Source organism: Podarcis melisellensis (assembly GCF_964234715.1).
Source record: "Podarcis melisellensis genome assembly, chromosome: 11".
Lineage (NCBI taxonomy): Eukaryota > Metazoa > Chordata > Lepidosauria > Squamata > Lacertidae > Podarcis > Podarcis melisellensis.
In genome coordinates, this window is record NC_138543.1 from 35966044 (window position 1) to 35992171 (window position 26128).

The 26128-nt window shown below is 42.7% G+C and overlaps 1 protein-coding gene and 1 long non-coding RNA gene across 3 annotated transcripts in view; one reads left to right on the forward strand and one right to left on the reverse strand.

The window, feature by feature from the left end:
- LOC309379919 overlaps window positions 1–26128 on the forward strand; it is a 281744-nt gene that overhangs the window by 212685 nt on the left and 42931 nt on the right. The window lies entirely within an intron of this gene.
- Window positions 1–26128, reverse strand: part of ARSB (arylsulfatase B) — a 74074-nt gene that overhangs the window by 9556 nt on the left and 38390 nt on the right. Inside the window, exon 6 of one of the 2 annotated variants that reach the window (XM_081929395.1) lies at window positions 19433–19503. The exons of the other annotated variant lie outside the window; for it this stretch is intronic. Within the exon in view, the coding sequence (XP_081785521.1) occupies window positions 19433–19503 (71 nt within the window). The remainder of the gene's footprint in view (window positions 1–19432; window positions 19504–26128) is intronic. 2 annotated transcript variants of the gene reach the window in all.

A 26128-nucleotide genomic window follows, 5' to 3' on the forward strand; every position in this document is an offset into this window, starting at 1 on the left:
TAGCATGATATGCAGACCAGGCCATCATGCATAAACAAGTATCTCCAATATTATTTTTTAAAAAAGAAGTCTTCTGAGTTTATGTTCTAATCTTTGATGATTCAAAGGTTAAATTGCAGAGAAGTAAAAACGTAACAGTGAATTAAGTTTTATACAACTGCAAAGGTAACACAGTTTTATAGAAGGCCCATTATTTATATTCCTCATGCTCATTCCCTCACTCCTTAAATAAAAGCTCCAGTAACCAGCGTCATTGGCAGAACCACAAAGAGATGAGATATAAATAGGCAGTAGATGCATTTTTAAAAAGGTCCAGGAAAACTAACCAAATACATTCACTCTTTAGTCTGTGATTAAAATGATGAGAGAGAGAACCATGCTGGAAAAGTTTTTTCCCCTCTCTCTCTCTGTATGGCAAGTGATCAAAGCGTACATAGCTTTGGTATAACACGGTATTTAGTGAAAGCCCAACCACAAAAGTTAAAGCATACTGTATTCCAGTGTATTTGTGGTGCGGACGGTACATTCTGGGGCCTGGTGGAGGAGACTGAAACCATGTAAACGTAATACTTAATTTGGAAGCAGACTCATGCCCAATCATTTATTCCACAATGCTTGTCATACGAGCTCAGTTTCCATAGGCAGCATATTTTGACTGCCACCCTTCGTTGACCATGAGCAAAAAAGAAAGTCTTTGCTCACAGTGTGGGAGATGGCATGCATTGTGACTGCTAATGTATTACAACCAACTAAGTAGGGTTATTCATCAGCAACCTCTGCTTCTCTTGCCGCCTGCTCTGCAGTCACAGCTATGGAACTGATCTGGCTAAGTCACAACACCCTAAGCAACCTGCACACTACACCCAGAGACATTTCAAAAAGCCTCTTAAAGAAAGGAATGTGCGATTTGGGACTGGACACAGTTACAGGTGAACAACTTAGTGTGCATTGTTGTGACTTGTGTGTGCTCCCACAGATGGGAAACTGGCAATGCATCCTATGCTGAGTGAAGGTTAAGGTTCTATTGAAAAGAAAACATACCGGTAATACTTTCCTGATAAAAGCAACAGTACATCTCTTATTTGCACACCAGTGAAGACTGCTACCTATTCAAGATCTTAGCTTAATCATCTCAACCCTTCTCATATGGGAAACCATTCTGTCCAATAGTTTAAAAATCCTATTACAGTCATACCTTGGAAGTTGAACAGAATCCGTTCCGGAAGTCCGTTCAACTTCCAAATCACAGCTTCTGATTGGCTGTAGGAAGCTCCTGCAGCCAGTCGGAAGCCCTGTCAGATGTTCAGCTTCTCAAAGAATGTTCAAAAACCAGAACACTCACTTCTGGTTTTCGATCGTTCGGGAGCCAAAACGTTCGACTCCCAAGGTATTCAGGAGCTGAGGTACAACTGTATTATCACTAGCATTATGTTGCAAGCTCAAATTCATATATTGTCATGAGCTGAAGCTTGGGCACATATTGTATAGAATGGTCTAAACATATCATAATAGGGGATCATAAAAGGAAATAAAGCAAACTTGCAGTTAGGCGGAAGTGAAGGATGAAAGAGAATGTGAAGGTAAAGATACAAACCTTTACTAGGGGTGCAGCAATAAAACTGCTAGCACATTTGCAAAGCTAAGCAGGTTTCAGATTGGTTGGAGGACTGTGTGTTGAGATTCCTTCATTGCAGAGGGTTAGACAAGATGACATTCAGAGTCCCTTCCAACTCTACAATTCTATGGTCTATGAAACACACAAACATCTAGGGACTATCTAGAACACACAAGTATATATGCAAGATACTTGGGGATAGCAGTCAAGGTTGCCATCGTTACCATGTTTGGAAAGCTAAGAACTGTATAAGCAGCATTGGGAAAGCAACTTTTGGGTGGCTTCTGGACCTGGACTGTGTTGGTTTACACCTGTGTTGGACTATCCATTACGACAGGATGACAGGTCACCTCTGTCAGTGGAATGCTGTGCTTTTGGAAAGCGCAGCAAACTACCATTTTGAATTCTGCTTATTTGCTTGCATGAAGCTATGTGTGTGCTTTCAATGAATCATTAAATTGCAACCCTGTTGATTTGTCTTGACGGTACCAACTAGGGCTGAGTAGAAGAATCTCTACCAGGAACCAGAGAAGGTAAAGTGGATAGGCATACCTCCACTCTAGACCTGGAGCCAAATACCCTAAGAATAAAATAAAATCCCACGAGAGAATTCTTATCTGACTAGTTCCAAAGCCAGTAAATGATGCCTGCTTCTTCATGCATGTTACATGTAGAATCACATGGGCATTGCTGAGGGCAGAACAAAAGTTTAAGAGCTCTCAGAGTGTATGGAAGATTTCTTCAGAAACTCCTAAGAAACTGCAAAGTTCATGGAAATAAATGCAGGCCTCAATATATGCATGATATATACAAAGGCACTCTAAGGCTTTAGCCACCCAAGGTTATTAAAAATGGGGATTTGTTATGCAGATTCTGAGTATAGTGAACAGAAAACGTAACTGTTTACATTTGTTATAACCCATATGAAAGAAAATGGATTTGGACCAGAAAAAAGGAGGAGTTACATTACTTTAAGAGGTGCTGCAGACCTTTAAGGAGGGCATGCCTATACCAGACTCTCAAGACACAGGCTTGCATTTATTCTCCCTTGCCTCAATAAACTTTTTTTTTAAAGCTCAAAGTATACATTTTGTTCCTTTGTGTATGGAAATATGACCAAAAGCAAGAGGTATGAACAGGATAAAAAAAAAATACATTGTTCCACTAGTTAATTAAAAACATTCAAATATGGTGCTCATTTAAGCTGCAGATAATGTAAACAAAAAGCCTTGCACGTACAAGCAGTGAGGAAGAGGCACAGCTAGCTTGAACTGGTTTATTTTCCAAGAGAAGAAAAAGAAGAGTTTGGATTTGATATCCCGCTTTATCACTACCCTAAGGAGTCTCAAGGGACGTGGGTGGCGCTGTGGGTTAAACCACAGAGCCTAGGATTTGCCGATCAGAAGGCTGGCGGTTCAAATCCCCACAATGGGGTGAGCTCCTGTTGCTCGGTCCCTGCTCCTGCCAACCTAGCAGTTCGAAAGCACGTCAAAGTGCTTCCAGCAGAAGGTAAACGGCGTTTCTGCTCTGGTTTGCCAGAAGTGGCTAAATCATGCTGGCCACATGACCCGGAAGCTGTATGCCGGCTTCCTCGGCCAATAAAGCGAGATGAGCGACGCAACCCCAGAGTCGGCCACAACTGGACCTAATGGTCAAAGGTAAAGGTAAACCCTTTACCTTTAAGGAGTCTCAAAGCAGCTAACAATCTCATTTTCCCTTCCTCCCCTGCAACAAACACTCTGTAAGATGAGTGAGGCTGAGAGACTTCAGAGAGAAGTGTGACTAGCCCAAGGTCACCCAGCAGTTGCATGTGGAGGAGCAGGGAATCAAACCCGGTTCACCGGATTACGAGTCCACTGCTCTTAACCACTACACCACACTGGCAGCCTGCTAACATATAAAAAGTAAAACATTTCATGAAGGATCTCTCTCAACCCCACACAGCCTCCAACACTGCATATTCCATGGAAGGAAAGCAGTCCCTTTGAGATACACAGCCTTTCTTTATGTCAGAGAAGACTCTGCAGGTGTTGCTGGACTACAGTTCCCACCATCCCCTGACCATTAGCCATTCTGGCTGGGGCTGATGGGAGTTGAAGTCCAACAGCATCTGAAGGGCCACAGCTCCCACATTCTATGTGGGCTACTTTACCAAATCTATTGGGGATGCAGTTCAAATGCTACAGTTCAAACGAACTGGCATTGCGTCAGAATTCTGCTCCACCTGGCCCAGTATTATCTGTTCTGATTGGTAATAAATCTCTACAGTTTTAAGCAGGTCCCCTCACATTCCTGCCAACTGCGATCCTCAGTGGTGAAAAACTAATGGACCTTCAGGTATTGTTGGGACTTCAACTTTTTGCAAACCTCCCCAATCATCATGGCTACTGAGTCAAGAGTGATGGGAGCTATCTGGCAGCATCCAGAGGACTAGAGGTCCTGTCCCCCCATTTCAACTGGAGGACTTGGAGGCAGAACCAAGGAATTTCTGCATATTAAGCATGCACTCTACCCCCACAGTCCTTACAAAGCCTCATAGGTATACCTACCTATAACCCAAGGAGAGACAAGAGGAACTTCTTGCTTTCATGGTCTTCACAAGGCCTTACAAGCAACTTGCTAGAAGCAAGCTATACATGAATGTTTATTGCATGGCTCGTTGTTTTGACTGGGTCACAGAAACCTTGTTAGTTTGACGCACAAGCTTTTTACAGATAAGGAAAGAACATTGGGATTTCATAGGAAAAGTCCTATGTTTTGGTGAAGACACTAAGTCTGTACAGCTCAGCGTGTTTTATACTTGCCATCCTTATCAGAATTTTCTTCTAAAAATGAGAAGTAGACCTTGTTAAACTAATCTTACGACTTGAAGTTCATCCCACAAAGTGGCCTTTCACTTTCACTTCGACACAGATCTCTTGCAGTAGATCCTTGTGGTTCCTTATCCAATTTGATGCCACACTTTATGACAGTCCCCCCCCCCTCCGCTGTTGCTCATTTTTAGCTAAGCCAAGTGTGTACTCAAAATAGTGGTTTCTAGTATCAATACCTTCTCCTGTATCTCTAACCACAAGTTGTAGAGGACCCCACTACCGCTGCAAAAGAGCCAACAGTCACCTCATTGTAGGCCATACACCAGGCCTACCACATTTTGCAACCTATCATATCAAAAATTTAAAAATACATATATCACCAACTATGTATTATAGCTTGCCAGGTGCCAGCTCCTCTCCCATTTCTTTGCAGTTTATGACAGCAAACCTAACAAGCTCTTCCTCCGTTGACTCACATAGCTGGTGGGCTGCCTCTAGATTTCTTAGCCACCTTTCCATAGCTCAAGGCATCACACATAAAGATCAAAACTGAAATAAAAGATCCACCAGAAACAACACAACACTCCCAATCTGTCGGGGTTGGGCTACAGAAAAGATCTGAAGGGAGCAAGGAATTGTGGAGCAAGCCAAAAGTCAGGAGCAAAGGGCAAACTAGGAGACAGGGATGGGGCAGTACTCAGGAAGACCTTGCTGCTCAAGCAAGGATCAGGTGGAGGAGGATGCCCTTTATGCTTCTTCCTACCCAGAAATATTTAGTGGACAGTCTGGGTGGGCAGAGCCAGTCCTCAAGGCTCTTCAGTACCTAGGCTGCCACCTGCAGTTCAGTGGTTCACCACATGGGGCAGCCACACACAGATCCCAACAGCTCTTGACAAAAGCATAGAAAAAATGGGATCTGACAGAACTGCCAAACCAAAGGAGAGAAGGCAACAATGCAGGGACAAGAAAGGAGAGCCAAGTACATGGGCTGAATAAATTATAATTAGCTACACATTAGAGGCTCTTTTTCCTCATTACAGTCAAGCTAAATGCCAAGTGAGTGAGGTGGAAACAGCCCCTTCTGAAACTTTCCAGCAAGGAGGAACTATTCATCTGAGGGCTAGTACCTATTGATAAGCCTTAACCTCCATGAAACTATCTAATCCTACAAGAACATATAAACCTGAATAGACGACCAGTTCTCAACATATGTTGTTCCTTAAGTCATATTCATATACAAAATACAATTCCCTCGTTTATATTTTAAAACTACACTTGGAAACAGAGGTTGGGGCAGTGTCAGCTAGTGGCCATTGTGGGGAAGGCAGAGAGGGTGGCAGTAGGTGGAGCCAGAGCCAATGGGAAGCTCTTCCTGGTTCCCTCCTCCATCCTTCTCCATGCTGAGGGAAACACAAAGATTAAGGAGCAGGAAGGTGGCCGCCATTACCACCCCCAGGACTGAATGTAAGACGGCAGGTGGGGGAGCTGGCCAAGGAAAGACTCAGGTTGGTGGTACAGTGCCCCATTTGCCTTTACAGATGAGCCTCCACTGGTTTGGGGGGAGCTGCAGTGCTCCATTTGGCCTTATAGACTAGTGTCCACTGGTTGGGGGTGGGGGTGGCAGGGCAAGGGGGCTCCCTCGGGGATCTAATTCATGAATAAACTGTGCTGCTATTGCTCCTAGAAAGCTGACTTCAAGGGCTTGCATCACGTTTCTTATGTCTGCCGAAATAGCCAAAAGACTAATGGATATTTAAATGAATGAATGAAGCTGTTTAAGACCTCTGCATCATACTTTCTTCTCTTCTCGAATACCAGTGGCCAAGGAGAAATGCCCCCAAAGAATGCTTTAAGACTCTTGGTCCCATGACTATTTTGGTTCCACGTTGTGTTTGCTGTCACAGACATCTCCAACAGAAATGCAGTTCTGCTGAAACATTTAAAAACTAAAAGGAAAGATTTTTTTTATAAAAACAAAAAACTTTGTGCTTGTAAAATAATTGCTTCCAGAATGTTTCCACTCATTAGTTCAAGATTTCAGTAGTGCTCTGCCAACAATGGTTTTCCTGTTCCAGTTACATCTGTACAAAAAAGATGGAATATTCATCCTTTATTCCTCCTTCTCGTATGTCAAATACATTTCTTAAAAGAAGTTTTAAAAACTTGAAGTAGACGAAGAGTCTACCCAGACATGCTGTTTCTGATGCAACACTGTCCACCTGTGGGACTGTACCACTCCAGAGCTTTGGAGTGGTGCAATCCTACAGGAGGATGTGCTAATGGATCACTCAACTTTAAAACATGGTGTCCTCTCAAAATTTACCTGCAATCGTAACATGACCACATCAGGGATAAAGCTTCTAGCTTAACCTCACCTTAAGATACTAGATTCAGGTAGGTTGCTGTGTTGGTCTGATGCAGTCAAAATAAATAAATAAATAAAAATTTGTCCAGTAGCACCTTAGAGACCAACTAAGTTTGTCCTGGGTATAAGCTTTCATGTGCATGAACACTTCTTCAGATACCTAGCTGAAGAAGTGTGCATGCACACGAAAGCTTATACCCAGAACAAACTTAGTTGGTCTCTAAGGTGCTACTGGACATTTTAAAAAATGTTTTATTTATCTTACCCTGAAATGTCAGCTTTCCAAGTACAGGAAAATGTTGACATGCTTACATGAATTTGGACGTGGCTTAGTTTTGTTAATAGGACTGTATCAGGTGCCCTTTTCAAATAGCTTTTGAATGTTGATTTCTATACTCGTCAGTAACACTGAGGTTCAGTCTCTGAAGTGAGAGCTAACAAAACTTTTAGAAGCAGAAATTAACCAGTCTGGGAAACACAACACTGCCGTCACTCCTGCCAGGGCACTGACTGCTCACCACACTGTCTTTGTAATGAACCCATTCTACAATGGAGAAAGCAGCAGGACCAGTACAGGGCCATTTCAGGCAGAATCCAGCTAGCACATCCCAACCGCACAAGGGTTTTTGCTTTCACAAAAGAACTCACCCCCAACTTTCCCCACATGTGCACAGTATCTTCCCTAAATCTGTTCTGGAGCATCGGGGGGAGGCCCAGAACAGATTTAGGGGGTCATATGGAAGAAGTGGGGGGAAGTTTCATTGCAGAAGCATAAATATTTGTGCTGATGGAACAAGTTACATGCAACCCATTGTTTTCATCAGCATGCATTTTGTGTCCACATGTCAGCAACATGATACCATTCTGCCTCCTGCCTCCCACAGTTCAAATTTTCCAGGCAGAGAGAATCACAGATGCCCAAGCATGAGATATTACAGATTTTGTCAGTCTATTTCCTGCTCAACAAGAATTGCTAGGAAGCATTATTAACCTAAGAAAACCTAAGGAACAGTCAGCATAACCCCTGCAAAAAAGGGGAGAAGATCCCTCTTTTTTTTATTCCCTTTTTTATTAGATTAAAATACTTATATCCCACTTTTCCTTATACAATTCAAAGTGGCTAGTGAGAGAAAGAATATGATACAATAAAAACAAAAAGTAAGATAAAGGAACCAAAATAGCAAGCCATCAAACAAAAGCAATTAAAAGAAGCAGCTATGAAAACAGAATATAGAGGCAGGTACCAGTTAAGGCCTAAGCAGTAGAAACCAGCCTCTCAAGGAAAAAGCCTCCCTAAATGCAAGAACATAAGAAAAGCTTGTTGGATCAGGCCAGTGGTCCATCTACTCCAGCATCCTATTCTCACAGTGGCCAATCACATGCCTGTGGGAAGCCTTGGCCCAGTATACCTGAAGGAGCATCTCCATTTCCATCGTTCAGACCGGACACTGAAGGCACCCCTATTTAGGGAAGTTTTTAATGTTTGATGTTTTATCAAGTTATTTATCTTCTGTTGGGAGCCACCCAGAGTGGCTGGGGAAACCCAGCCAGATGGGCAGGGTATAAATAATACATTTATTATTATTATTATTATTATTATTATTATTATTATTATTATTAGTGGGGCAGTGGGGCAAAGTATAACACAAACTGCAAGGGCTGAATGTGCACTGAAAGAGGCAATGTGCCTCTGAATGTGCACTGTGCCTCTGAATACTATTATGTTGTGGGTGAACATATCAGACAACACAGTGATTCTTCAAACAGCTCTTGTTTATTCACAGGCCAGAACAGAACAGAACTGAAGGGTTCAGCCAACCTGCTTATATAGAGCTCAACTACAAGGCAACAGTAACAATTTTCTGTAACTATCCAATCAGTGATACTTTCAATCCCATATTTGCATATGTGGACCTGAGTGAAAACTATCTACAGTATCCCCCTGCTGGCCCAGGGTGAGAACTTCAGTACATAACAAATACCACCTGCTGAGAATTGCAGGTGAGGAGAGTGTTGTTGTGCTCATGCCCTGCTGGCAGACTTCCCCACAGGCCTCTGGTTGGCCACTGTGAGAACAGGACGTCAGACCTTTGGCCTGAACCAGCAAGGCTCTTCATATTTTCTTACGTTTTACAATACTAAAGATCTGACATTCACCATTTTGCACCAGGGCAGATGTAGAGAGCTTCAGCGACAGCACGGGGGGGAGGGAGGGAGGGAAGCTTTAGGAACAAAGAGTAATACAGATGGTTCCCAGACCAGAAAGGTTTGTGTTTGTTTTTCACTAATTTTTCTGTCGTTTTCTAAATCATGATATATGAAAACAATTATTTCCCCTGAAGGAGGAGGATGCTGAAATGTCAAGGGCTCCTTCAGGCTCCACTGTGATAATGAATTATTGGAGAAATAAAAAATTTTTGCTACTTCAGTGAAGAAAGACATTTTGTGACCTTTTGCGGCTTTATGGCGATAATGAATTTTCTGCAGAACTCAGACACTTTCAGTTACTCTATTAAAATAAGAATGCTTGAGGAATGGCTGTGACCTTGACCTTTGAAAAATTAATGGAATACTGATTTTGAAGGAACTGATGAAAATCTAGTTATCTAGACTCTTATTTATTACTGTCACCCCAACAATACCCGTATATATATGATAAATATATATTTTTTAAACCAAACAATGTTCTTCAACCATCTTAACATATCAGTTGAATTATTAACTCCAGATACCAGTCATCTAATCACCCTTCTACATGCTGATTGTATCAGCTTTATACAAAGATGTTTTGGTTCAAGATGAAAGGCTTTACAAGGAAGTAAAGAAACAGTAGCAGGCTGGACTGGGCAAGCTCCAGATCTTGGCTTAGGTCCTAACTCTTTGCTCCTTTCACAGAAGGAGCAGCCATTCAAGAGTTCCACTCACGGAATGTTTCCTTCCAGGAGCAGGACTCTTTCTGTGAGCACAACTCTCCTTCCGTAAACTGGGCAAAAAGCTAAGATCCAAGATACTGTCTTCTAATGACATCTGAAGCATAAAATAATCAGGTTTTGCCATGAGCTCCAACTTACCCAATTCCCTTTCTTTTTTTAAAGAGATCAATGGTAATTCTAGTTATTACACAATATGTTGCCAAAGCTTAAATTTTTTCCTCCCAATGTTCTCTTTTCCCCCCAAACAAAGGATTTGGAAAAAAGTAGATTTCATTTCAATGCTTCGTAACATCCTGAAACAAATGTAAGAGAAAAAGGAAATCATTCTTTTCAAAGGCAAAAAAGTTTGCGTGGACAGTGTCATTATACAGCTTAGTCACTAGGTGGCACAAGACTTAGGAGTTTCATGTTGCTATCCTGCCTTTGTTAAAAGATACAGAAAGGTTATTGTCTAGCTTCCAGATACAGGCGTAGCATTCGTTCAGTAAAATATATATTGTAAATATATGAGTGAATTGAACTGCCTCATACAGAATCAAGACTTGGTTCATCTAACCCACCCCTGTCTACTGTGGCTGGAAATGGTTCTCCAGGGTCCCAGGCAGGGGTCTTCTCTGCTGCCTAAGACTCTTGCAATGGAGACACTTTGAATTAACATGGGAGCTTTTGCATGCAGAGCATGTGCTCTAGCCATACAACTAAACTACAGGTCCTCCCCTCCAGTCTTTTATTTTGTAAAACAAAGAACTACAGTATGTGAACTAATGGAAAAAGGAAATGTGGCTAATTAAATTAATTTTCAGTAAAGTATCTGAATACAATATTTTGAAGGAAATGGCTGGTTAGGATGGAAAATATGGGAATTAAATTGGTTATTATAGGACAATGGGCAAGGGAAACTAATGAGGGGTATTTATATTTTATTGATATAAAACCTACTTCTTCTTTTTTCTACTTAGGGTCTGTTCTTCTACTTGGGCTATGTGTCTTCATTTTTCAGTTGCAGAAAGGAAACAAAAACAGTAGGTTCATTGGTTATCTGGCAGAGCAACATTAATGGCTGCATTCCACATGGTGGATCACAAGCTGTAGAGGCATAATCTATCTGATTGCCAATTTTAGGGTTGAACCAAATTGCATTTTATTGAAAGCTGCTTCTTTCCAGTAGGACTTCATATCCAAGTATCTGGATACATGGATAATCTTCCTGGGAGTTTGAGACCAAATGGCCTGTATATATGTTGCAGCCATTATCTTTCTAAGGTTTCAAATTCACCAAGTCAGCAGCAGGAAAAGATCATATCAAAATGATGGGATTTGTTAACACACTTATTTTTTTAAGTTTCAAATAATGTCAGGTGTTAGCTGTGCATGAACGTAAAGGGCAAAGCCATTTTTATTCCTTTAGAGAAAGCACACCCACACATTTATGGACCCTCAAAAACAGTACACACCATCTACTTACAATGAGTGTTTGTTCTCTTTATGCAAATTCATATTTTCCCAGTGGTGAAAAGAAGTATGAATGGCACAAATCAATTTGGCTGTGTAATAAGTCAAAAGAATCTTTTTAGCCCTGGTGAAAAATGGGGCCCCTAGGAGTTAACTGTCCCATAATAAAGACAAATTCTTCTGGTGTTCCTCGCAGACGCAATATATAATGTCACTGGAATTCAAAGGTGATTTATTATAAACCAAATATCCACACACCATAAAGTATTACTTAAAAATGATACGGGCAATTCCATCATAAATTATGGCACCAATTCAACAGAGCACAGATATTGTGCAGGTATCCACAAATGTGACATACAATTTTGTAGAACAATGTAGAAAACTTTGCTAGACTGCACAGTCCACACTCTGCTAGAAAGGAATACCAGTGAAAGGCAATCATGGATGGCAATGGAGGTTGTTGAAAGTGACAGCGCACCACCAATATTGGAATGTGGCACACCACTGGCACACGGTATAATTCACAAGTCACAGAATCCCACTGCGATCAGGAGAGAACTCTATGCATTTAGTGGTAAGGTTCATAGCACTCACAAACGCCTTCACGGATCAAATAAATCAGCTCACACACCTGCCATCAGCTGCTCAGTCAAAACTGAAAGCCAAGCTGTGCATTGAGGCTATGAAACTATGGATAGTTAAAGCTCACTACTATTATTTTTAATCAGGGAGCTTTTAATATTGCACTGTTTCTGTGCATATAATAAATTATTATGAATTAAATGAGTGCTGGGTGGTTGTCAGATACATACCAAAGTGTGTCTGTTCCATGCAACTATTTGTTTCGGCAGTTATTAGTAGAATGCACCAAGTAATGTCCTTACAAATATCAGATTTTGATTAAATTGGCTCAGACTAAGTGCCTCTTAATTTCTATGCTATGAGTCAATGCCTTCAAGCAAGCACAACCATAACCCAACTACAACCAGTAGGCAAGCAGGCCACTGTATTTCACTTTTTCCATTTGCAGAATGCATTGGATTTTGAGCAATGGTGAAAGAGCTTTACACTGACATCTCTCTACCTAGCAACACTTAAAAAAAACAAAAACAAGTTTGGAAGTCAGTCCTTTGAAGCATCTGATAAAACCCTGCCTTTTTCTCTCCAAGATGATAAAAAGAATGTCTGTCTTGCCAAGATGGTGAATATCTCATGTTTTATTAATGAATGACCATTACAAGTAAGGAAATATATTGACAGATTTTGGCTAACAACCCTTAGTTCCAATTGTTCCATTACTTTCTCTAGGTCATTCAGTTCAGATTCTGAAAAATAACAATTGCCTACAATAGGATATAGAGCTTCAGTGCTGCTATGAGACAGGGCACCTAGCATTGGCTATGTGGTCAGGAATATGTTTGGTTTAGCAGTTAAGGGAATTTTGACTCAAAGCCAGTTGGTTTTTAATTCAGCTGAATCACCGAAACTTGATGAAATGCCATAAGACTATCTAAAAGAAAGCAGAGGCTTCACAATGGAAGGGCTGACGTCATCCTCACAGCTGCCAAGCCATCAATAACTTGGAGAGCTGTTTTTAAAGAAACGATGCAAAGTTATAACAAATGTGTATGATATTGTACATTTCGCAATACTTTTCCCAGTGCACATAAGTGCACTTAATTTGAAACATATACCTATTATGTGGTTTTATTCTTTTATATGGCAAATTCAATTAGCATATTCATTAGGGAATTACATGTTTTTTTTATTAAGTGTTCCGTTTGAAATTTCATATGAAATTATTAAGCAAAATGCCAAGAGAATATGCAAAGGTAGGTTATTGATTAAGGGAGGGAAGTGATTTGTGTGTCTCCATACCATGGGTAGGCAAACTAAGGCCTGGGGGCCAGATCTGGCACAATCGCCTTCTAAATCTGGCCCATGGATGGTCCAGGAATCAGCGTGTTCTTACATGAATGTGTCCTTTTATTTAAAATGCATCTCTGGGTTATTTGTGGGGCATAGAAATTTGTTCATTTCCTTCCCAAAATATAGTCTGGCCCCCCACAAGGTCTGAAGGGTGGTGGACTTGCCCCCTGCTGAAAAAGTTTGCTGACCCCTGCTCTAGACACTGACTCCTTATTCAGTGCGGCATTGTTGAGTCTCAGGTGGGCTCATGTCCACAAGTGATAGCATGTGTTTCGCATGGCTTATTTCCTCCAGAACTTTGTCCCATTGCATTTTTTAAACTTTGAAAAGTAGTTTGGCCCAGACTATTGGAGAGAGAAAAGGAGGCTCGACAAACCCTGTTGTACAAACTGATAAGGAACATATACGATAACTGCTATTGTGTTTTAAGGCACAAACCAACGGGAAGATCTCTTGCACTAGTTCCACTGAAAGGACTATTCCTTGGCACAGCTCCTCTTCTTTCCCAATGGAGCTCCTACAGGAGAACTTTCCAACTAATTACAGTCTCCTATCATGCTCCAACAGGTGCCCTTAGGCAATAGGATCCCAATTCAGGAAGGTCCAAGTCTCCTGCCCAAAACACTCACCAAGAAACGATTATATGGGGGCCCAGCAGTGACCAAATAAGCCAAATTCAAACAGAGGGTATCAGTCCAAGAGGAAACCCAGAGGCAAGGTCAAGCATCAGTCAATACAGCAAGAAAGTGAAACAAGGTTCAGGCACAAGAAGCCAGAGACCTGTGTCTTTTCCAGCACCTCGAAGGTTCAAGAGGGAGCCAGTGTGGTGTACTGATTACCAAGAAGAGTTGCTGTGCTCATTAGGCCTGACACTACTAAGCAGCCCTTGTTTGTTCTAATAAAGAGTTAACTTCACTTACTCTGTGTGACTGATTGCTGACCTGCTCCTGAGAGGCACTTTAGCAGGTCTCTCTGCGGAAGGTCCTTTGAGGGGATCCTCAGTCCTGGTGGTTCCAGGGTGTTTTTTTATGTTCCTGTGGATTTCTCCTGTGCATTTACAGGTTCCTATGCTCCTGAGTCAACAGGGCAGAATGAAGCTGCCATTGTCACGTCTAGTTTGACCCTCAAAAGCAGACATAATGCATAAAGGTCAATATCTCTGAATGCAACATATATCATAGCTGAGCACTTCCCATGTTATTATGTTCTTTCTTGACCTCCCCCCTACTGTTCAGAAATGGGCAGAAACATCAGAGGAAAAGATGTAAGTTATTCCAAGAGAGGTTAGCAACACTTATGCTCAATAAAATTGTTCCCAGATCTATCATTTTCTGTGGTGAGCTTGAACCTACATGCATTCTATTTGGCGCAAATAATCTTCCTTCCAGAAATCTGCCATTGCAACTGTGGAGGGCAAGTCTGTGTTGAGACAGTGATTTTTGAGTGTCTGTAAAAAAAACCTGTTGACCTATTCAAGAGCTGTGATGCTCAGACTCATAATCTGAAAATAGGTTGACTATTCTGAGGACTATGACCATGAAGCATGCTTCTAATAGCCTGAGTTGCTCCTAATATGTTTTCCAAAAACAGTCTTTTAAAAAACCTGCTAAATTATTATGGCTAAAATTAGAACAATAAAGTGTGTAATGCAAAGCAACTGGTCCCTTCAATTTTCACCCAAAGCAGCCTTCAAAACTTTCAAACTACTAAACTGAATGCAGCCTACCTGCCATGTATGCGCTCCCAGAAGGGACTTGAGAATGTTGCAATTTTCAGTGCCAGTCTGGGGCTGCAAACAAATGGGGCTGCTATGGTCCTGGCAAGCCACCATACATACATGGTTGATGAGTTGCATTTGACTAGAAAGATTGCAAGTCGAGGAGAAGTTTTGAAGGTATAATTATTTTTCAGTTTTAAAATGAGTTCCACAGATATTTTAAAAGGCACAAATTAACCAGGGCATAATGTGTTTTAAAGTGATGTTGCTTCACACACCTTTGTCTCAGTCCAACAGGAGTAAACACTGGCATAGACTGTAGCTGTGCACATATTTCCCTGTACCAAAAAGACTCATGCAGGACAGAATTCGCCCAACACACTCTCAACCATCTGTTTGGTGAGAAGGCAGAATCAAAGCCTCCATTTTCTTTTGCACAGACAGAGGGCCAGTGCAAAAGAACATGGGGAGCTGCCTTAAACTGTGCCAAACCATTGTTACTTCTGGATCAATATTGCCTACACTGGTTGGAAGTGACTCTCCAGGATTTCAAACCACGTAACCCTACTGAGAGATACTGGGGAATGAACCTAGGACCTTCTGTATGCATAGCCGAGGGTCTGCCACTAAGCTATGGCCCTCACTATGGCCACTTACAAGGCTGTTTTCTTTCCTCATGACTGGAGTTCATGAATGTGAGAAGCCGCTATGCTTACCTACCCTCCTGACATGGGTGTCACTGCAGCTTACTGGAAGAGGTGATGCACGCAGCTGGGAGATCATCATAGTGCATACGCCCTGGCAGAACCAATCCGGTGCTCCCAGCAATGCATCTTCACTGTGTCAAACTAGCCCCTCCTAGTAAGATGGAGCGACACCCATGCTGGCAAACCAGGTAAGCGCTGCTGGCCACTAATTGCGTAAGCTCCGGTAGCTTTGCATGCGAGAATTTTCTCAAAGCAGAGTGAACAAATAATGCAGAGAATCCCTATAATAGAAGGCATTGTTGTAAAAGTGTCGGAAAATCCCAGTGAATACAAGTCTTGCTCCTACATTCTCCTGCAGTAAGAAAAAGGTGGAAAGGATGGCCTGGGTAGCAGATGTTGATGCAAGAGAACCTAGAGAATGACAAATGATGTAAGCTGGGTGCATAAATAAAGATGATGCATTTTTGTGACGTTTCGCTGGGTTGTTGCTTTTCTTAAGTGTCAAGCGCTGTATGAATGCTATTCATACAGAAACTCTCATTGCCTTGAGATATACTGTACTGCTCAAAATTGGGACAGGGAGGTGTAGGGAAGAAACATCCACACACACACACCTCATATGCCAAAATGGCTTCTAAGCTGTTTACAACAATGAAATCACTGTCAACTGTCAACTCATCTGGGTTCAACTAGCACCACAGAATATGGATTCCAGAAGAGGAGCTGTGTTAGAAAGTGACATTCATAATGGGAACCAATAGACAGGATTCTTTTGAGAAAAGTTGGAACAGCCAGGATTTGAACCAGCCAGCTCGGAGTAATGACCCAGCCAATAATGGAACTCATGTTGCTTCTGTACAGAGAAAAAGCTGCTTTAGGCAGGTATCAAATCCAAAATTACTGTATAACTTTCGAACTGCTAGGTGGTACGGCTAAACACTTCCTGAAGGCCATTCCTTGTGGCTTGGAACCCATCCCTTTCTTACTCTCAGAGGTAGAAGAGCAACAGCTCATGGTAGAGTGGCCACTTTGCTGGAAGAAGGTCTCAGGTTTCATCCCTGGTACCTCTAGGTGGGGCTGGAAGAGACCCCTGCCTGAAATCCTAAAGATCTGCTGACAGTCAATGTAGACAATGCGCTGAAGGCACATGACGCAACAACCTAGATGAAGCTAAGAAGATCTGGGTCTGGTCAGGGCAGTGTCGGATTTATGTATAAGCTAAACATGCTATAGCTTAGGGCCCCACTCTCTTGGGCCCCCCCAAATATTCTTCTTCTTAATTGTATTTCAGGGTTGCGGGTGGCGCTGTGTTCTAAACCACAGAGCCCAGGGCTCGCCGATCAGAAGGTTCGAATCCCCGCGATGGGGTGAGCTCCCATTGCTCAGTCCCTGCTCCTGCCAACCTAGCAGTTTGAAAGCACGTCAAAGTGCAAGTAGATAAATAGGTAGCACTCCGGCGGGAAGGTAAACAGCGTTTCCGTGCACTGCTCTGGTTTGCCAGAAGCGGCTTAGTCATGCTGGCCACATGACCCGGAAGCTGTACGCCGGCTCCCTCGGCTAGTCAGTGACCAGAGTCATCCGCGACTGGACCTAACAGTCAGGGGTCCCTTTACCTTTGATTGTATTTCACTATTAATATACCTCTTCTTAATTGTATTTCAGTTCAACAATTACTTTGATAAATTACGTATTTTGTTATGTGCAAATGGCTTTAGATACCTATTAGGTCCATAAATTACCATATAACATATATTCAACACAAAAAACAGCAACAATTTGTTGTTGACAGCTGGACGTATAAAGGGCCCCATTACCTTCAGTAGCTTGGGGCTTCATCAAACCTAAATGGGGCCCTGGGTCAGGGTATGGATGAGACTGCTGACAAACTCTATAGATGCTACCTTGCATTCTACAGAAGGCGGTGAAGGTGGGATATAAATACAATACACAAAATATGGGGGGGGGGGAGGGAAACAGGTCACAAATGACTCATTTGCAGCTTTTGTCAAGGAACCAGCCAGCAATAAATCACATGGAGTATGTGAGGTTAATTCTTTATTAGAAGAAACAAGGCTTGCTCAGGGGAGCCAGGCCTAATGAGCACACTAACACTTCTCAGTAAGTCTTGCCTACCAAGGCAGTTGTGGAGGCTGAAGATCCCCACCTTCCCACAGCTGTCTAAAACTCCTTCTCCTCTAGGTCCTTCCCAAACAATCTGAGACTCTCTTGATGAGTCTGTCTCTGCTCCTCCCTCTTCATACCTCTTCTGGTTCTGGGAGACCAGGGGAGAAGGGAATTTGTCACAGCAAGAGTGGGAGATACCTTGGCTTCTTCACCAGTCTGACTCATCTCTGCCTCTTGGCCTCCCTCTTCTTCTGCTCCAGCTTCTGCACTTCTCTTTGCCACAGACTGTCCCTGCTCACTAAACCCTTTTATCTGTTCAGCTTCCGACACCTCCTCTTCCCAGGCTTCTCCCTCTGACCACTCATCATTGTCCCACCACCAACCCCTGGCTCTGAGCCTCCTTCCCTTGGGGGTTCCCCAGCTGGTGCCTCCCACCATTCCTCTGGGTCTAGGCAGCCTATGACATCTGTGTCAGTTTTCTTGGAACAGCAGCTGTCACCTGCACCAAACTATTTAAGGCAGCCGTTGCAAAACACAGCCTCCAAAGAACCCAGAGAAGGCCCCATACAGCCAAGGGAAGTTGTGCAGCATGTGGCTTCCAGGCCATGCAGAGTGTGCCAGCAAGTCCCACCTGGCAAAACTTCATAAAACTTTACGGAGAACTAGAAGGGCTAAAATACATGCTTGGAGGCTGTATGACTTAGGAGGATGTATGCTTTTTGTCCTGGCCCTGAGCCACACTTCATTTTATTTCTGCCTTCTCTCCTCTCCCTCTCCTACTCTCTCGCACACACATGCAGAACTGCTTGTCCCCTGTGCCACTTGTCTTCAATTGCTACAGGCAAAAGGGCAGCAAAGAACGCGAAGCCCAGGCTCCCACAGAGTGCAACCCCAGTCCACTCTTTTGCTTCCTCGACTTTCAACTTGGCGGGGGGTGGGGGAGCCTGAAAGGGACCGTGCAAGGCCGCAGGCAGAGTCACAAAGCCTAGGGAGAACCACGCGAGGAGGGCTGCCATCTGTGGTTTTGGACACCCCTTTGTTATTACATAGTAATTTCATTAAGGAACTTAGAGAGAGTGTAAAAAGGATATGTTCCAATGAAAATCTTCTTAAACAATCCCCACATTGAAAAGCTTAGTCTCTGGCAAAATAACAAAAAGGAAAAGGGGGGGGGGAATAGCTGGGCAGAGTTGTAAAACAGACAGTGTTTAAGCGGAGAAGCAGAATTGGCAAAGCTTCCCATCTCTCATGATTACAGCATGCAAGCAGCCATGGGACTTGGAACTTCACAGCCACGTAGGAACTAGAGCCCCACTCCTTTCTCTCTATCTGCTAGGTTAACAAGAGAGCTTTATTGTACAAGAAAACGGCATGTGCATGTATATCCCCAGCTATCAGAAGATAACCGCCACTTTTCAGGGCTGGGTGCATTTTGGTTCTTGGCATGGTGCCTCACCATGTACCTGGAGCATGTGGTTATCTGTCAACAGCTCTACACTCTGGGCTGCATTATGATTTACATATGAGCAACTTTGGAGCACGAGAGAACGCAACAGACTCTGGGAATGATTTAGAGTGTAGTTAACCGTGCTCTGAAGATGAGATCACTGCAACACTTTATGGCATAGTGGCAGAATGGCTGGTGTCCAGCCTGATTTAAATTCTTCACCCAGAGAGAAAAATAAAAACTACATTGATAGGGGAACCCCCAGCCCCCCAACTGGGCCTCAAGGACCTGTCCAAAAGTTCCAGGAATTAATAATGGTAGACTTACATGGAGACGGATCCACAAAAATCGGGTCTATGTTATGAAGCAGCTCCGTTCTGGGGGAAGGTTCGCCTTCACTAGAATAAAGTTTATTAGGAAAGGCATTAAATTTCTTTCTACAGTTTAACAGAATCCCAGCCCAGCTATTTCAATCATTCCTTTTGCGATTCTCTCAAGAAAAAAGGAAGTCTGTTAACTAATTAAGTGTGCAAAGCTGCTCAGAAATTTAAACAGGATATTGTTTGTCCTGTACCAAAACCAAGCCAGAAGAAGAAAAGAAGAATTGGGAGCACACTTTCCTTTGAAGCTCTGCCTCCTGGTTTCATCACATGATTGACAAGTGGGTGGCCCACTTCCCATCTAGGAAAGTCATCCGTGGTGGTGGGGAGTTCAGGCTGGATTCAGTTCCCCAACCCTGAACTAAGTTACACTCAGAGTAATCAGGAGCCCAATTAATTTTAGTTATGCATTTCAGGAATGCGTACATTGGCGAAATCCAACATTGGGGAGGTGGGCTTTTATTCAGCCATCAGGACTTCGCTTTTTCCTTTCTCCTCCCCACCCTGCAGCTCCTGTGGCCCCACCAAATCTGCTGAAGAGAGCCAATCAACCAGAGAAGATTTGGGGTGCATAAGGAGGGTGAAGGAGGGGAAGAGGAAGTCTCATTGCACAAGTGGAAGTCTGTTCTGCTTGCACATGGCCACCATTAGATGTTACAGAAGGCTTTTCTTCACACAAAGTGGAAACTCAAAGGATTTGCATTAATGGGTTAGTCATACAGAGAGCAGAGCCACTGAAATTAATGGGCATGACTAACATAAACTGAGTGGAAAAAGGGACGCGGGTGGCGCTGTGGTCTAAACCACAGAGCCTAGGGCTTGCCAATCAGAAGGTCAGCGGTTCGAATCCCTGCAACAGCGTGAGCTCCCATTGCTCGGTCCCTGCTCCTGCCAACCTAGCAGTTCGAAAGTACATCAAAGTGCAAGTAGATAAACAGATACCGCTCCGTTGCACATTTCCGTGCGCTGCTCTGGTTCACCAGAAGCGGCTTAGTCATGCTAGCCACATGACCCGGAAGCTGTATGCTGGCTCACTCGGCCAGTAAAGCAAGATGAGCACCGCAATCCCAGAGTCGTCTGTGACTGGACCTAGTGGTCAGGGGTCGTTTTACCTTTTTATTCTGAGTGGAACTTAGTTCAGAGAAGGGGAACTGAGCCAGACTGAACTTTCCACTACCAACTTCCCACTTGGATAGATGTGCAGGGCCACCTAACAGTCAATAGTCCAATGCAAACATGAGGCCAGAAGGCAGAACATCAACGGAAAGTCCACTCCCAATTCTTCCTTTACGTATGTGGTTTAATTTCAAGTCATGCCTACAAACAAAAACTGTTCCTTTGCAGGAGTGGCTTGAGCTATGGCTTTGCAGATCCTTTGCAGCTGTGTCTTGAAATCAAGCCAGGGCTGCAAAGAACAACATTCTTTTTAGCTACCCAATAGTTATAAAACACAGTAAGTCAATGCAAGATATTTAGAAAACATTTACCACACAATAAAACAAGAAGACATAAAACTAGCAATAAAAATAATGTAAAACAAAATGGTTTTCACTTGCTTTCTGAGGGTGATACCCAATGTTAATCATATTCAGAGTAGACTCATTTAAAATCATGGGAACTGGCTAAGCTGACAGAGAGGATACATGAGAGATACAACATGGATTTCAAAAAGGAGTGGGAACCATTTATAAACTATATAAAAAGACAGTATAAAGATTTGGACCCATTGGCACGTTTTGACTAAACTTTCCCAACTATATAAGAGGCAAAACCAGCAGGGTATAGAATTTGTTTAATAAATCAATACGGAAATATTGGGGAAGACAAAGAGGGGGGAGGGGAGAAATATGGATATATAAATTGTTCAATTAAGATTTGTGGAAAATTTGTTGTTACAATTTGAAAGTTCAATAAAAAATATTATGTTGTTGTTTAGTCATTTAGTCGTGTCCAACTCTTCATGACCCCATGGACCAGAGCACGCCAGGCACTCCTGTCTTCCACTGCCTCCCGCAGTTTGGTCAGACTCATGTTTGTAGCTTCGAGAACACTGTCCAACCACCTCGTCGTCTGTCGTCCCCTTCTCCTTGTGCCCTCCATCTTTCCCAACATCAGGGTCTTTTCCAGGGAGTCTTCTCTTCTCATGAGGTGGCCAAAGTATTGGAGCCTTAGTTTCATGATCTGTCCTTCCAGTGACCACTCAGGGCTGATTTCCTTAAGAATCGATGCATTTGATCTTCTTGCAGTCCATGGGACTCTCAAGAGTCTCCTCCAGCACCATAATTCAAAAGCATCAATTCTTCGGCGATCAGCCTTCTTTATGGTCCAGCTCTCACTTCCATACATCACTACTGGGAAAACCATGGCTTAAACTATACGGACCTTTGTTTGCAAGGTGATGTCTCTGCTTTTTAAGATGTTGTCTAGGTTTGCCATCACGTTTCTCCCAAGGAGCAGGCGTCTTTTAATTTCATGACTGCTGTTACCATCTGCAGTGATCATGGAGCCCAAGAAAGTAAAATCTCTCACTGCCTCCATTTCTTCCCCTTCTATTTGCCAGGAGGTGATGGGCCCAGTGGCCATGATCTTCGTTTTTTTGATGTTGAGCTTCAGACCATATTTTGCACTCTCCTCTTTCACCCTCATTAAAAGGTTCTTTAATTCCTCTTCACTTTCTGCCATCAAGGTTGTGTCATCTGCATATCTGAGGTTGTTGATATTTCTTCCGGCGATTTTAATTCTGGCTTGGGATTCATCCAGCCCAGCCTTTCGCATGATGAATTCTGCATATAAGTTAAATAAGCAGGGAGACAAAATACAGCCTTGTCGTACTCCTTTCCCAATTTTGAACCAATCAGTTGTTCCATATCCAGTTCTAACTGTAGCTTCTTGTCCCACATAGAGATTTCTCAGGAGACAGATGAGGTGATCTGGCACTCCCATTTCTTTAAGAACTTGCCATAGTTTGCCGTGGTCGACATAGTCAAAGGCTTTTGCATAGTCAATGAAGCAGAAGTAGATGTCTTTCTGGAACTCTCTAGCTTTCTCCATAATCCAGTGCATGTTTGCAATTTGGTCTCTGGTTCCTCTGCCCCTTCGAAATTCAGCTTGCACTTCTGGGAGTTCTCGGTCCACATACTGCCTGAGCCTTCCTTGTAGAATTTTAAGCATAACCTTGCTAGCGTGTGAAATGAGTGCAATTGTACGGTAGTTGGAGCATTCTTTGGCACTGCCCTTCTTTGGGATTGGGGTGTAGACTGATCTTCTCCAATCCTCTGGCCACTGCTGAGTTTTCCAAATTTGCTGGCATATTGAGTGCAGCACCTTAACAGCATCATCTTTTAAAATTTTAATTTTAAATAGTTCAGCTGGAATATCATCACTTCCACTGGCCTTGTTATTAGCAGTGCTTTCTAAGGCCCATTTGACTTCACTCTCCAGGATGTCTGGCTCAAGGTCAGCAACCACACTACCTGGGGTATACGAAGACATCCATTTCTTTCTGGTATAGTTCCTCTGTGTATTCTTGCCACCTCTTCTTGATGTCTTCTGATTCTGTTAGGTCCTTTCCACTTTTGTCTTTTATTATGGTAATCTTTGTACAAAATGTTCCTTTCATATCTCCAATTTTCTTGAACAGATCTCTGGTTTTTCCCATTCTATTGTTTTCCTCTATTGCTTTGCATTGCTCATTTAAGAAGGCCTTTTTGTCTCTTCTTGCTATTTTTTGGAAATCTGCATTCAATTTCTTGTATCTTTCACTATCTCCCTCACTTGCCTGCCTTCTCTCCCCCGCTATTTGTAAGGCCTTGTTGGACAGCCACTTTGCTTTCTTGCATTTCCTTTTCATTGGGATGGTTTTCGTTGCTGCCTCCTGTATAATGTTACGAGCCTCCATCCATAGTTCTTCAGGCACTCTGTCCACCAAATCTAAATCCTTAAACCTGTTCCTCACTTCCACTGTGTATTCATAAGGGATTTGACTTAGATTGTATCTTACCGGCCCAGTGGTTTTCCTTACTTTCTTCAGTTTAAGATTGAATTTTGCTATAAGAAGCTGATGATCTGAGCCACAGTCAGCTCCAGGTCTTGTTTTTGCTGACTGTATAGAGCTTCTCCATCTTTGGCTGCAGAGAATTTTATCAAACTGATTACGATGCTGCCCATCTGGTGATGTCCATGTGTAGAGTCGTCTCTTGTGTTGTTGGAAAAGCGTGTTTGTGATGACCAGCTTGTTCCCTTGGCAGAACTCTATTAGCCTTTGCCCTGCTTCGTTTTGAACTCCAAGGCCAAACTTGCCAGTTGTTCCTTTTATCTCTTGACTCCCTACTTTAGCATTCCAATCCCCTATAATGAGAAGAACATCCTTCTTTGGTGTCATTTCTATAAGGTGTTGTAAGTCTTCATAGAATTGGTCAATTTCAGTTTTTCAGCACCAGTGGTTGGTGCATAAACTTGGATTACTGTGATGTTAAAAGGTCTGCCTTGGATTCGTATTGAGATCATTCTATCATTTTTGAGATTGCATCCCAGTACAGCTTTTGCCACTCTTTTGTTGACTATGAGGGCCACTCCATTTCTTTTATGGGATTCTTGCCCACAGTAGTAGATATGATGGTCATCCAAACTGAATTCGCCCATTCCCGTCCATTTTAGTTCACTGATGCCTAGGATGTCAATATTTATTCTTGCCATCTCATTTTTGACCATATCCAACTTACCCAGGTTCATGGTTCTTACATTCCAGGTTCCTATGCAATATTTTTCTTTACAGCATTGGACTTTCCTTTCGCTTCCAGGCATATCCACAACTGAGCGTCCTTTCGGCTTTGGCCCAGCCACTTCATCAGCTCTGAATCTACTTGTACTTGTCCTCCGTTCTTCCTCAGTAGCATGTTGGATGCCTTCCGACCTGAGGGGCTCATCTTCCAGCGTCATAACTTTTATATGCCTGTTGTCTTTGTCCATGGAGTTTTCTTGGCAGGGATACTGGAGTGGCTTGCCGGTTCCTGCTCCGGGTGGATCACGTTTGGTCAAAACTCTCCACTATGACCTGTCCATTTTGGGTAGGCCCTGCATGGCATAGCTCATAGCTTCTCTGAGTTATTCAAGTCCCTTCGCCACGGCAAGGCAGTGATCCATGAAGGGGAAATTATTATAAAATACAATAAAATCATGGGACTTAAGCTCATTTATTTCAATTGGTCTGTTCTAAGTATGACTTCTTTGGCTCTCAGCTAAAATGACTAAAGGAGGCCTTTTTGGGGGAAGCGTTTCAAAGGGTTGTGTCCAATGCTAGTCCTACTCAGAGTAGACCCACTGAAGTTAATGGGTATGACTGACTTTGGTTCGTTAATGTAAATGGATCTACTCTGATTAGAAAGTACTTGGATACAACATAATGTTGCAGCACCCTAAAGAAAAATACAGTTGCCTAAGTCAACAAATTTGTCCTCATGGGAAATGGATCAGGGCCTCTCTAAATTTTATGGGAGAAGGGTGTCATGGGGGGGGGGGAGAATGCTGTACAAAGTACCCAGCTCCCTAGATATATAGGGCTTTGTGCAACATAATTAGTACCTTGAATTATGCCTGGAAACTGTCAGGTAGTCATTGCAACCAGTAGGGAGCAGATTTTTAATGCCCCCAGCAATCTGCATTCACCAAGAGGGGGGGTGAAAACATTTTGTACTAGCTGCAGCTAGGGGGGAAAAAACTTTCTAAAGGAAATTGAGTGCTATGCTTTCAACTTTATCAAGAATGCCTTGTCCAACCAAAACCCTGGTTGGTCTGCAGCACTTGGGAAAGTTCACAGAATCAGATTGCTGGAGAATACCCAATGGTTCCTGCAGTACAACCCTTTGTTCCAACACAGGAAGATATTCAATATCCACAACATCTCTGGAGATGCCTGTCCAACCAGATAGAATAATAAAAACATCACCCCAGGCAGGCAAAAATAGTTTAAATAGCTCTAATAGAAAGCTGTTGTAAGGAATTGATGCATGACAGAGTCAAGCAAGGAGGAGACTGTGGTCAATTTCATGTACTCTGTCTGTTGCAAAACTGTAATTGCTGCAGATGTTTTTTCTTCCATGGGGGGTCTACCAATAATTCTGTGCACCCTTGTACTTTTAAAACTCAGACAGCTTAATCCAATCTATTAAAAACCCAGCCATTATAGTTTCAATAAAATACCCCTGCTGAAACTATGTAAAGACTGCAAACCGCTTTCTGCATAGCTGATAGCTTAATGAAGCAATTATCACCTCTCTCCATCTTGTTTACTCTGTGATATTGAAAACCAGTTACTTTTCAACCATGCAAGAATGTATCTGTTTACACTGTTAAAACACCCAGCACTCTGGGGAATTCTGGTTAGATTGCAAAGGGGGGGGGGGAGGAAATTCTACAGGGAAAATTTAGAAGGTGAAAACTTGCCCATGAGTAATTTGACTTAATCAGACTATTGGCAGGAAATTTTCTGATGGATTACACAGTGGACATGCATCAGGGTTGCATTAATTTTTCTGTTACAAACAGCTAGGTTATCATTCATTTAATCAAATGCGCTTATAGCAGCAAACACTCAAGTGATAAATTATTTCTCAGGACCTTCTCATGAGTTACATGGATTTTTGAA